Source organism: Thalassophryne amazonica, chromosome 9 (assembly GCF_902500255.1).
Source record: "Thalassophryne amazonica chromosome 9, fThaAma1.1, whole genome shotgun sequence".
NCBI lineage: Eukaryota > Metazoa > Chordata > Actinopteri > Batrachoidiformes > Batrachoididae > Thalassophryne > Thalassophryne amazonica.
The window spans coordinates 93,683,933-93,697,290 of NC_047111.1; the positions used below are offsets into that span (position 1 = coordinate 93,683,933).

Genomic DNA, 13,358 nt, shown 5'->3' on the forward strand with positions numbered 1-13,358 from the left:
TTTACTATGCTGTGCATTTTCATCTTGAGGTTTAGTCTCTTCTAATATAGTGTCCAAGGCTTTTAGATTGTTGAAGAGTGGAGGAGAAATTTTCCTGCCAGAACAGTTAGAGATTTTAGTCTGGCAAATTTCTTATGGCTGTATGTTTCTCTAAACACATTTTTGATTCATCTTACAAATAATTCCAACACTTCTCAATGGTGAAGCATAAAACGGACAACATCAAGGCATCTATCTCGTTTTTACGAAGACACAAACATACATGAGTTTGATATGGAGGCCATACCATCATCAGTAATTCACTTACACTACAATTACTAATCCAAGTTCACTTTGAGAATGTTCAAAGCACTAAAGAGCTGCACAATAAAATAAAATACTCACAAATTTACAATGTGCAATAAATGAAATTGTGAATTTATGGTTTGATCATGCAGCCAAATAATCAACAGTCTATGCAATAGAAAGAATGTTTACTATACCTGTTTAGAGTGGGGATGTTCCCTCTGCAATCAAACAAGATTAATTACTATGTGGTTAGTGGCAAGTATCAGGAGAGGAAGACAGTCAGGTACAGCAATGTGTGTATGAACTTTTAATGTTTTAGGCTGTGATGAATTTCCATTTCAAAAATAATGCAACTGATAACAGAAAGATTAACAATAGTGAGATAGTATTTTCTGAGACCAGGGTTTTTCCTCCAATACCTGCTCATTTAGAAGGGTAGCTAAGCCCATTTGACCTGTCCAGGGTGTACCCTGTCTCATGCCCTAAGACTGCTGGGACTGGTTTGAGGACAGTTTTAATGTTTGGGAATACCATTGTTGTGTTTTGGAGTCAAGGAAGCTGAAAATGTTGGTTTGGTTTCGTTTGGAGAGTGGGAGTTACAAAGTGATTAGTCCTACCTACCCTACTATTTTTTTTTTTTTTGGGGGGGGGGGGGTAGACAAGTAAGGGTTCATAGCACCCCAGAGGACGGAGCCCTTTGGGTGTTCTGCCCTGCATCTTCAGTCATTCCAAATGGTATTCCAATGATTTCCAAGATTGTTTTATCTTTATTTAAACTACTGATTCAGTGACCATGTTTGGGCAAGTTACAGAAAACAAATTCTCTAAGCATTTAATAATATCTCAAAATAAATATAATGGCAATAATATACTGAGTTTGCAATTTTCATCTTTATAAACTTGGTACAGTGCAATATAAGCTTTTGAGGTCAATGATGGAGTAAAATAAATTCAGATCTGAGCAGACAGCAATATTTACTCAGCAGCAAGTTTACTTTCATGATATGAATGTGGCAATTCAGATGTTGCATAGTGATCTGTATCTATCATCGATATGGGGCAGAAATGTTGGCGCACAAGTCAATCTTCTGGTTAGTTTCTTTGGTAATATCTTCCCATTTAAGCTGTGTTAACCATTAAGCACAGAGGCTTAGTGGTTAACACAGCGAGAAGTTCCCAGATTGATATTAGACCTGGTCCTTTCTGTGTGGAGTGTGCTTGGTTTCCCCGTGTTTGCGTGGGTTCTCTCAGGGTGCTCTGGCTTCTTCCCATTTTGGAAGACAGGTCGGTCAGGCGAAATGGTAAAATTGACCATAGATGTGAGTGAGAGTGTGAATGTGTTTGTTGGTGTATGCGTGTTGGGCCTGTCAAGGCTGACCTCTATCTCTCGCTCGGTGACTGATCCCTATGCCCCCAAACTGTGACCCTTAACTGCAATAAGTTGGTTTAGAAAATGGATGTATAGATATCTTGGTAATTAAATAATAATAATAAAAAAATCAATTGATTATTCATATCCATATGAATTATTCATAGCAATCCTCATGTTGACACATTAGTATGGTAATATAGACATGGGGAAGATTGAAGCCACAACATTCCCTTGTGAATTATGCAATGACAATCTGTGTTGCATGAATGATCTCTAAATCTTACTCTGTAATAAACACCTTTGTCTTTTGACTTGTTGTTCAATGTGTCAAATACCACTATTTCTTTTGGTCATTTTTGGGGAAGGGAAACTTTTTTCCTTCCCTCCAAGGGCAAGAAAAACTAGCAAAATAGTATTGGGGGAAAACCCTGGAGACACTCACATTTCACACATTTCATGTCCTGACTGTTCCTTTTACAACACGCATTATGAGATTTCTAAAAGCCACTTTGTAAGGACATGTCATCATTTCACATTTTCATGCTGGATTTAGTTCACAGTGGGGGCAAAAAATGTGAATTAAGTCAAATTAAACCAAAAGAAGGAAAAAGATCTCCAAAATAAAACTATATCCAAAACAGTGAAGGGGAAAAAATTATAAAAGCAAGCTAGAACATGCTGTATTCAGAAAAATTATTTAACCCAATCACATAAGCAAACTGCAAAAGAAACACCACAGACTGATGCTAAATGCTTATGCCCTTTTGAGTGGCTCAAAATGCCAAGGGGAACCCTCAGGTTTATTCCAAAGTGGGGGGACACAGACATATATTGTTTTGACTGAAGCCTTCATTACAAATGTCACCCACACACTTTTGACAAAGTGTTTTCCGAATTATGGCACCATGATAATAATGAGAGGCACTGAATGTCAGATTTGTTTTTGCAGTAACTTTGCACAGTGCTATTAATTTTTAACTCTGCCCCCTTTCAGCTGTTCCAATTTACTCGTGGTTGCCACAGCGGATATACGTAGCATACAACCACATAGTGATCTGAAAATATTTTACACGGGATGTTTTACAGCTATACAAGGAGAAAGAAGTCAGTGTGCATGTTTTTGATGGCAGGTAGCAACAGAAACAGAGAGGAAACCCACACAGACACAAGGAGAACATGCAAACTTCACATACAAAGTAGGCACCGGTTGGTTTAAGCCAACCCAGTGCCCATTGAGACAACAATACAACCCCTGGCAAAAATTATGGAATCACCGGCCTCGGAGGATGTTCATTCAATTGTTTAATTTTGTAGAAAAAAAGCAGATCACAGACATGACACAAAACTAAAGTCATTTCAAATGGCAACTTTCTGGCTTTAAGAAACACTATAAGAAATCAGGAAAAAAAATTGTGGCAGTCAGTAACGGTTACTTTTTTAGACCAAGCAGAGGGAAAAAATATGGAATCACTCAATTCTGAGGAAAAAATTATGGAATCATGAAAAACAAAAGAATGCTCCAACACATCACTAGTATTTTGTTGCACCACCTCTGGCTTTTATAACAGCTTGCAGTCTCTGAGGCATGGACTTAATGAGTGACAAACAGTACTCTTCATCAATCTGGCTCCAACTTTCTCTGATTGCTGTTGCCAGATCAGCTTTGCAGGTTGGAGCCTTGTCATGGACCATGTTCTTCAACTTCCACCAAAGATTTTCAATTGGATTAAGATCCGGACTATTTGCAGGCCATGACACTGACCCTACGTGTCTTTTTGCAAGGAATGTTTTCACAGTTTTTGCTCTATGGCAAGATGCATTATCATCTTGAAAAATGATTTCATCATCCCCAAACATCCTTTCAATTGATGGGATAAGAAAAGTGTCCAAAATATCAATGTAAACTTGTGCATTTATTGATGATGTAATGACAGCCATCTCCCCAGTGCCTTTACCTGACATGCAGCCTCATATCATCAATGACTGTGGAAATTTACATGTTCTCTTCAGGCAGTCATCTTTATAAATCTCATTGGAACGGCACCAAACAAAAGTTCCAGCATCATCTCCTTGCCCAATGCAGATTCGAGATTCATCACTGAATATGACTTTCATCCAGTCATCCACAGTCCACGACTGCTTTTCCTTAGCCCATTGTAACCTTGTTTTTTTCTGTTTAGGTGTTAATGATGGCTTTCGTTTAGCTTTTCTGTATGTAAATCCCATTTCCTTTAGGCGGTTTCTTACAGTTCGGTCACAGACGTTGACTCCAGTTTCCTCCCATTCATTCCTCATTTGTTTTGTTGTGCATTTTCATTTTTGAGACATATTGCTTTAAGTTTTCTGTCTTGACGCTTTGATGTCTTCCTTGGTCTACCAGTATGTTTGCATTTAACAACCTTCCCATGTTGTTTGTATTTGGTCCAGAGTTTAGACACAGCTGACTGTGAACAACCAACACCTTTTGCAACACTGCGTGATGATTTACCCTCTTTTAAGAGTTTGATAATCCTCTCCTTTGTTTCAATTGACATCTCTGTGAAAATCAAGCTGTGAAAATCAAGGATACCTAAAAACTGTTCAACACAACTATTCCTGATAAATTATCCACTGGAATATTAAAATATAACCCAATGATAAAATACCTTCAGCTGTATGAGCAGTGTCTTCTTTATACAAGTAATTTGCAGTTATTTAATTGGTATCCCAGTGCAAACTATATTATAATTAGACATTTATTGTTATTTACATTAATTATTAATATCCTATTGTCTTATTTACAATTTGTACATGTTCAATCAAGCCCTCTATTTTGTCACGTGATAATTTCACAAGGACCACAATGGAAATACATGTTTAAGTTTTATTGTGTTATCTGCGTACCACTGATATTTCCGCCTCTGTATGTTTATATTGATGCTGCAGAATAAAGTCAATCATAAACAATACTTTATTTACATTTTAACGGCGTCTGCAGGAGGGCGTGCGTGTGTGCATACATGAGCTTTTGAAAAGAGCAGACGTTAGCTCTGGCTGCATGTGATGCGCGTGCACACTGACATCTGTGGCGTGTCTTGTAAATCACTCCAGAGGTGTTATCAGGTTACAAAAACAGCGTTTTCAGTTTTAGAAGTGTTTATTTCTCACTAGCTTTTACATAATATATGAGAAACGAGTTATATTTACACAGAAACGCAGCGGTTTTGGAGCGGATTCTGCCATGTTGAATTAGTAGCCAGAGAGAGACCAGCCAGTGATGTCACGTTACCTCTCTACTCTGACTGGCTGTCACCCCCCCCCCCCCCCCCCCCAAAAAAAAAAGGATTTGCATGGTTCATAGCATACAAATAGGAAACAGAATATGACTTTTTGACCTCTTAAAATAGGTCAAGATTAGCCATCTTTGAACTTGTCCAAAGTCTGTGTCCCAAGAATGTTCCCTGTGAATTTGAAGACCCTGGCAGAAATGGACTTAGGACTTATGCTGAGCACAGACAGGACAGACGCAAAGCCTTTGCAATACCCGATGGCCATATTTTGATGACCTTTGGTAAAAAATAAATACATTTGAAGGAACTGCAGTGTAAGTGTATACACACAGTTAAATTGCACAGTGTAGCTGTGGAGTTCCATCTGTGGAAAGCAGTGCTGAAGCTATTTATCTTACTGTGAAGAAGTAAGCAGACTTTCCCAGGTGCTGTTGATGATGACAAACTTGACTTCATGCTACATTATCACCCCTAACAAAGTTTCCCTCACCAGTGCTATCAGTTGGATCTCTATAGTTCACAAAGATTCCACAGTGGCATTAAAAACAAAAAAAAGGCAGCGGGGAGGGTTAATGCAAAGCAACAGAGTGTCGTATGTCTATATGATACCTGTTAGGATGTGAGGTGGGAAGCATGAACTGGAACTCCACTATACATGTGTTGTCTTTCAACTGCCGATGCTGAACACTGTTGAGCTCATAGGCAATATATGCTCTGCGAACGTAAACCTACAGTTGACACAAAAGTATTAGATTTCAAACTTAAACTTTAAGGCCAGTCAAAGTGATTTGAAGCCTTAAATCTGTTTTTTTTTCTCACCTCTAGGGCAGCCATCCTGACTACCTGATTACTGTGGTAGAAGAAGTTGGGCAGAACATCAAATATGGATGTCTCTGAAAGGATGAGTTTCTAGGAGAAAAATTCACATGTTAGCACATGTTCCAAATTTAGAACATTAACATCTTAACTGCTGGTCTGGAATTTTAATTCTTACCTGAAGGTTCTCAATGCAAAACTGGTGTCCGTACATATCGATGGCAGAGAGAAAGATGGATTCCACCTGGTTGTGTCGAAGCTCATAAGACGGAAGGTGGGAAGCTATCAATACCTGGATAAACAAGATGAACAGTTAAATTCCTTAAATGCCTTTAATTTATCCAGCATTAATCAGTTTGACATGTATTAAGAGAAACTAGAGATATGTGAGCAAGCACACAAAATAATATCCCCCTTTCTGTCATAGCAGTTGAATTCAAATCCTGTATAAACAGTGGCTGCATGCCACATGACAGTAGTAGTAAGACTTTAGTCATGAAAACCCTGAATTAAACTGGTGAACCTCTGTACATATAACTGACAAATGATCTCTTAAATAAACAAATAAAAACAAAAAAATACCAGTTGACCTTATGATGTCAACATACATTAATTAACTACAGAAGTCTAATTAAGTCTTGTTGAAGATGTTGGACCACAGGTATGTGTTTTGATGCACATCTCCCATGGTATGCTACCATTATGTGAAGTTTAATTGAAATCCACCAAACAGAGTTGCACTGACAAAATTTGTGGACAGAAAGAAGGACAGATTAAGTGAATGCCTATATAAACAGCCCCCGCCCCATATTTTTGTTTGTGAGGGGTGTATAGAGGATACAGGAGCTGTGTGCCTAGGTGGTTACAGTCCAGGGTTCTCAGACCTGACCTGGGATACGACTAGGGTTGCCACTCATCCTTAAAATACAGAACTGTCCTTTATTTGACAACTAATTGTTGCAGCCCGTAATGAATCAATACGGGATGTAAATTGTTCCGTATTTTCATAAATGCCCCCCCACCCCACACACACACATCAAAACAGAATAATGAACAAAATAAAACACAGGAAATATTATAAAAATATAATAAGTCAATAGGAATCATAAGCAAAATAAGATATTTAATACATCACAAATGTCTTTTAACATTATATTATAGTTTAGTTTATCCATATTTAAATATAAAATTAAATATACCACTCCTTGGGTGGTGGTAGTGACCCTGAGGAGCCGTGGTGGGTGTCCTTTATTTTCATTTCTGAAAGGTGGCAACCCTAGATATAACTGTGGCTTAGTGGTGAGCACTGCTGCCTCAGCGAGAAGGGCCAAGGTTTGCGTCAAACCTGGACCTTTCTGTGTGGAGTTTGCATGTTCTCCCCGTTTGCCAAGATATGCAGGTTAGGTGAATTGGTGACTTTAAAATGACCCCTAATGTGAGTGAGAGTGTGACTGAGTTTATATGTCAGCCTTACGATAGACTAGCAGCCTGTCCAGGGTGTATCTCACATCGTCACCGTGACCTTTAACTGGACTAAGCAGGTTCAGAAAATTGCTGGATGGCTGGTTTGTCGGTTATCAAATTAATACATTTGTACAAAGCTTTGAAATACTTTGAGTTACACAACTGTTCCCATCTCAAATTTTTTGTCTTAAAAGAAATAATATAGAGCTAATCTGTGACAACCCACTTCTTTCAGGGATCTGGTTATAATAAATTAAACAATACATACATACACTCAACAAAAATATAAATGCAACACTTTTGGTTTTGCTCCCATTTTGTATGAGATGAACTCAAAGATCTAAAACTTTTTCCACATACACAATATCACCATTTCCCTCAAATATTGTTCACAAACCAGTCTAAATCTGTGATAGTGAGCACTTCTCTTTTGCTGAGCTAATCCATCCCACCTCACAGGTGTGCCATATCAAGATGCTGATTAGACACCATGATTAGTGCACAGGTGTGCCTTAGACTGTCCACAATAAAAGGCCACTCTGAAAGGTGCAGTTTTGTTTTATTGGGGGGGATACCAGTCAGTATCTGGTGTGACCACCATTTGCCTCATGCAGTGCAACACATCTCCTTCGCATAGAGTTGATCAGGTTGTCAATTGTGGCCTGTGGAATGTTGGTCCACTCTTCTTCAATGGCTGTGCGAAGTTGCTGGATATTGGCAGGAACTGGTACACGCTGTCGTATACGCCGGTCCAGAGCATCCCAAACATGCTCAATGGGTGACATGTCCGGTGAGTTTGCCGGCCATGCAAGAACTGGGACATTTTCAGCTTCCAAGAATTGTGTACAGATCCTTGCAACATGGGGCCGTGCATTATCCTGCTGCAACATGAGGTGATGTTCTTGGATGTATGGCGCAACAATGGGCCTCAGGATCTCGTCACGGTATCTCTGTGCATTCAAAATGCCATCAATAAAATGCACCTGTGTTCTTCATCCATAACAGACGCCTGCCCATACCATAACCCCACCGCCACCATGGGCCAATCAATCCACAACATTGACATCAGAAAACTGCTCACCCAGACGACGCCACACACGCCGTCTGCCATCTGCCCTGGACAGTGTGAACCGGGATTCATCCGTGAAGAGAACATCTCTCCAACGTGCCAAAAGCCAGCGAATGTGAGCATTTGCCCACTCAAGTCGGTTACGACGATGAACTGGAGTCAGGTCGAGACCCCGATGAGGACGACGAGCATGCAGATGAGCTTCCCTGAGACAGTTTCTGACAGGTTGTGCAGAAATTCTTTGGTTATGCAAACCAATTGTTTCAGCAGCTGTCCGAGTGGCTGGTCTCAGACGATCTTGGAGGTGAACATGCTGGATGTGGAGGTCCTGGGCTGGTGTGGTTACACGTGGTCTGCGGTTGTGAGGCTGGTTGGATGTACTACCAAATTCTCTGAAACGCCTTTGGAGACGGCTTATGGTAGAGAAATGAACATTCAATACACGAGCAACAGCTCTGGTTGACATTCCTGCTGTCAGCATGCCAATTGCACGCTCCCTCAAATCTTGCGACATCTGTGGCATTGTGCTGTGTGATAAAACTGCACCTTTCAGAGTGGCCTTTTATTGTGGGCAGACTAAGGCACACCTGTGCACTAATCATGGTGTCTAATCAGCATCTTGATATGGCACACCTGTGAGGTGGGATGGATTATCTCAGCAAAGAAGTGCTCACTATCACAGATTTAGACTGGTTTGTGAACAATATTTGAGGGAAATGGTGATATTGTGTATGTGGAAAAAGTTTTAGATCTTTGAGTTCATCTCATACAAAATGGGAGCAAAACCAAAAGTGTTGCGTTTATATTTTTGTTGAGTGTATATATACATATACACATAAATACACACATATATACATACATATAAATAAAACAAAATTGAACTCCTGTTGAGACAGATTCAAAATCAGTGCAGCAAAAGCATTTACACACACACACACCCCCCAAGTGTGCTTCTCTGTAAGGTGAGCCACTCAGCTGCTCATTTCAGCAGCATTTTTCATGTGTCCACCAGCAGTGAAATGATTGGTTACCGTGTGGTTCGTGGAGTTTAAAAATAAATAAATAATTTAATTGGTAACAGCGATGTCCACCAAACAAAGACGTGGCCATTTCAATTTAGGACTGTGGGTAGTGTAGTTCTTTTTAGTGACATCGCAAATAAAAAACATTTTTGTTAAAATAAGGTTAATATCATAGACTGGTGGCTTTTACAGAACGCACACCATTGTTACACAAAGTCGTAACGCTTAGTGAGTTTATTTTATATGGGTACAAGTTTTTAGCTCATATTCTAAGACCCCGTGGATAATATGAAAGGGACTTTTTACTTCTGGAACCACACTGTTGAGCTCTATTGTTAATTGTTAGTGCTGCCAAATTGCCAAGTGTCTGTCCCCCCTGTCTGACTGAAAGTGGAGTAGTCCCAGTAACTATGGACATGTTGCTCTCACAAAGCGACTACAAACAGACAATCATTTACACTCACTGGCAAATTACATTTATTGCAAACTACCACTATAATAACCAGCCTGACACAATCACAGGGCTGAAAATTGGGCTTTGGCGGAGATGGTTTGCACTTCAGCAATTCTAATTCTAAGAACAAAGCACATTCGATGATTGTTCCTGAATACAGAAAGAGTATCATCAAAGGAAAGCAAAACTAAATTAAAGTGAAGGCTTAGCATCTTACCTGTCGGGCGCGCAGCGCCACTTTGGCATTAGTGGTCTTACTGAGCTGGGTGAGCTCAGTCAAGATGGCCATCAACTCATCGGTGAGTGTGGGATCACGACCACACAGCTGGTCCTAGACAGACAACACCCAATAAAATAAATACTGTCAACAGTGGCTCCATAATAATAATTAAACAGGCTAATGCTTTCACCTGCAGACAAGCCTTTGTGGAGAATTCTACCATCAGTTATTTGAACAAACTTTCAGGCGGACACTTACAATCAGCATAGTAACCATCATGTTTTTCTTGGTTACTTGGGCATGGGAGAAGATGTAGTTCAGCACATTGGCCATGTCAACTTTGTTTTCTTCACGCAATGCAAACACACACTTGTCATAGTGTCCTGTTAATATGCCAACACACAAGAGCGACAGTACACACAGTATGACTACTTTAGCCTCAAAGAAAGCAAAACATTTATTGTAAAACAGCTCCATCAACTGGAGACAAGGAGTAACTGCAATGCCACCAAAACAGCAAAACAAAAGGCATCTGAAGGACAAGTCACATCCTGGGTGCACTGTTATAACTTCATCCACAGTACATAACATTTCATAATGAATTAATTACTGATCATGGTGACTCTAGATCTACTGATATCCTGGGAATTGAACTTTTGAGACTATACTGTCGACCATCTTGACTTTTGATCGTGTTACAAAAGTTAATCATCTTGAGACACTCACCCAAGGAATAGTCCTACCAAATTTGTTAAAAATCTGCTCAACGGTTTATTCTTCTCTACAAGAGTCAAGACAGAAGTCAGACTACCAGAGCAAGAATTTTAGCTGAGGAAGCTTCTGTGATTTGAAGCGAAACGTCCTCACATCAAGCAACCCAGTCCAGTCGAAGATTCAAGCTTCTCTACTATGGAAATCACCTGGACAACTGAGAGCCTACACAGAAACTCTGCTCAACAGAGTTATTTTGCACACAGACATAAGCATAATTACAGCACCCTGTGCTACTGTTAGCACTGCAGGGTAATTAACATGCCACCGCAATGAGCACTCAAAGAGTAAAATAGTGTGCAACTGCTGTTCCTCACCATTTTGGAAATGGACCTCTACTTTCAAGTATTGTCGAAGCAAGTCCATCACCACAGCTTTCATGTGACCCCGGATGCCACTGCGATACCTGTGAGATATAAATATTTAGGTAACACCAACAGGCAATGCTGCTTACAGGCATATGGATGGGTATGACATTTAGAAAGTTCTGAATAAGAATACATGGACTGCATTTCTCTCAATGGAATTTCTGTAATCTCCAACCTCAAGGACATACATTGAGCAACAAAAATGCCTGGAGGACAGAAAGGTGACCTTGGGACCAAAGGATCCTGTTTCATTCCCAGTCAAAGAAAAAAATAAATGGAATACAAATCACCAAGGCATCTTTGAGCAAATTCCCTAATACCATAGTTGGCCCCAGTATGCAGATGAACGTCTTCCATAACAGTTCATAATTTGCAGCACATTAGATGTCAGAGTGCATGGGAGGTGTGTGTGTGTGTATGTAATGATGCCTCACATTCAAACTGCTTTGAGCATCTGCATCAAATGTGAATCTTCTATAGAAACTCAGTCCATTTACCTTCAGAATAGCAAAACAATATAAACAAACAGATGCTACGATACTGCTATTAAATTTTTACCTTTCTTTCATTTAATGACATTTACTTGGTGCAAATATTGCTATACACTACAAGCAATGTATGCTAATGCAGGGACAGACACTGTGCAGAGTGTGGAAAATAACTATGATGCATAGTTTGATTTAATGTGTGCACATTACTGAACCGTTCAGCAGGTGCCAGGATTCATCAGGTGGCAGCACAACACTTGATGTACAGTGGTCCCTCACTATAATGCGGTTCACCTTCTGCGGCCTCGCAGTTTTGCGGGTTTTTTTAGTCCAATTTTACATGCTTTTTTTTTTTTTTTATTATATACAGTGCATTGTGTTCTGCGTCCTCATGAAGCAGGCCGGTCGCGGCACCGCAAAGGGAGTACGCGCATTGAGTTCTGCGTGTCTGTTTATAAGAATCTTCTCGCCCAGAAGAAAAAAGAGCGCCAACAACTACCCATAATTGTGTTCTTCACTCAGAAAAAGACACCTGCACCGAGGTGCCACTCAGTGGAAAAAGACGTGACAGCGGAGCGGTGCCACGACGAAGAGGCGCGATCAGACGAACTGTAATAATAATTTCTTATGTGTCCAACCTCGTAGGTTGAACATTAAAATCAAATTCGTTAGTTCTAAAAGCCATCATAATTATTTATAGGAAAACGTTCTATTTTTATTTCTCAAACAAATGTTTGGGCCTGAAAACAAGTTGGTCTTATTTTTCTAAGGTTTGAACTTTGAGAGTGTTTACACACGAGAGAAAACTGAGAAAATGTTAATGCCTGTTTGAGAAAAGTGTATAAAGTGTGTAGTGAGGGGTTTTACAGCCTTAAAACATCTATAATAATTGTAAAAAATAACGCTGTCTACTTCGCGGATTTCGCCTATTGCGGGCCATTTTTAGAACGTAACTCACGCGATAAACGAGGGACCACTGTATTCCTTTTCACTGGGAACAATATTCAAAACCAGATTTTAAATGTTTCAAAGCAGTAGTGATCAGTAATTAACAGAAATAAAAGGTTTTCTTACCACCCATTGCAAAACATTTTACTTACAGTGCATCTGGAAAGTATTCACAGCACTTCACTTTTTCCACATTTTGTTTTGTTACGACCTTGTTCCAAAATAGAGTAAATACATTTTTCCCTCAAAATTCTACTCACGCCCCTTTGGCAGCAATTACAGCCTCAAGACTTCTTGAATACAATGCCACAAGGTTGGAGCACCTATCTTTGGGGAGTTTTGCCCATTCCTTTTTGCAGCACCCCTTAAGCTCCGTCAGATTGGATAGGCAGTGTGGGTACACATCCATTTTCAGATCTCTCCACTGATGTTCTATTGGATTCAGGTCTGGGCTCTGGCTAGATCACTCAAGGACATTCACAGAGTTGTCCTGATATCTTGGCTGTGTGCTTAGGGCCACTGCCTGCTGAAAGATGAACTGTCACCCCAGTCTGAGGACAAGAGTGCTCTAAAGCAGGTTTTCATCCAGGTTGTCTGTACATTGCTGTGTTCATCTTTCCCTCAATCTTGACGAGTCTCCCAGTTCCTGCCACTGAAAAACAACACCAGAGCATGATGTTGCCAACACCATGCTTCACTGTAGGGATGGTGCCTGGTTTCCATGCCAAAGAGTTCCATCTTTGTCTCATCAGATGAGAGAATTTTGTTTCTCATGGTCTGAGAGACCTTCAGGTGCCTTTTGACAAATC

General features: G+C 40.0%; 1 protein-coding gene across 6 annotated transcripts in view; it reads right to left on the reverse strand.

Moving 5' to 3' along the window:
• The window catches only part of acaca (acetyl-CoA carboxylase alpha), a 122,145-nt gene that overhangs the window by 60,644 nt on the left and 48,143 nt on the right, over positions 1–13,358 (reverse strand). For 2 of the 6 annotated variants that reach the window (XM_034178780.1, XM_034178777.1), the window contains exons 21-28: positions 11,063–11,151; positions 10,233–10,357; positions 9,972–10,085; positions 5,924–6,037; positions 5,749–5,838; positions 5,539–5,657; positions 483–506; positions 1–94 (exon numbers count right to left, since the gene is read on the reverse strand). The exon at positions 1–94 is cut by the window's left edge and continues 47 nt beyond it. In XM_034178780.1, coding sequence (XP_034034671.1) covers positions 1–94; positions 483–506; positions 5,539–5,657; positions 5,749–5,838; positions 5,924–6,037; positions 9,972–10,085; positions 10,233–10,357; positions 11,063–11,151 — 769 coding nt within the window. The remainder of the gene's footprint in view (positions 95–482; positions 507–5,538; positions 5,658–5,748; positions 5,839–5,923; positions 6,038–9,971; positions 10,086–10,232; positions 10,358–11,062; positions 11,152–13,358) is intronic. The other 4 variants (XM_034178781.1, XM_034178778.1, XM_034178782.1 and 1 more) reach the window with 2 other exon arrangements.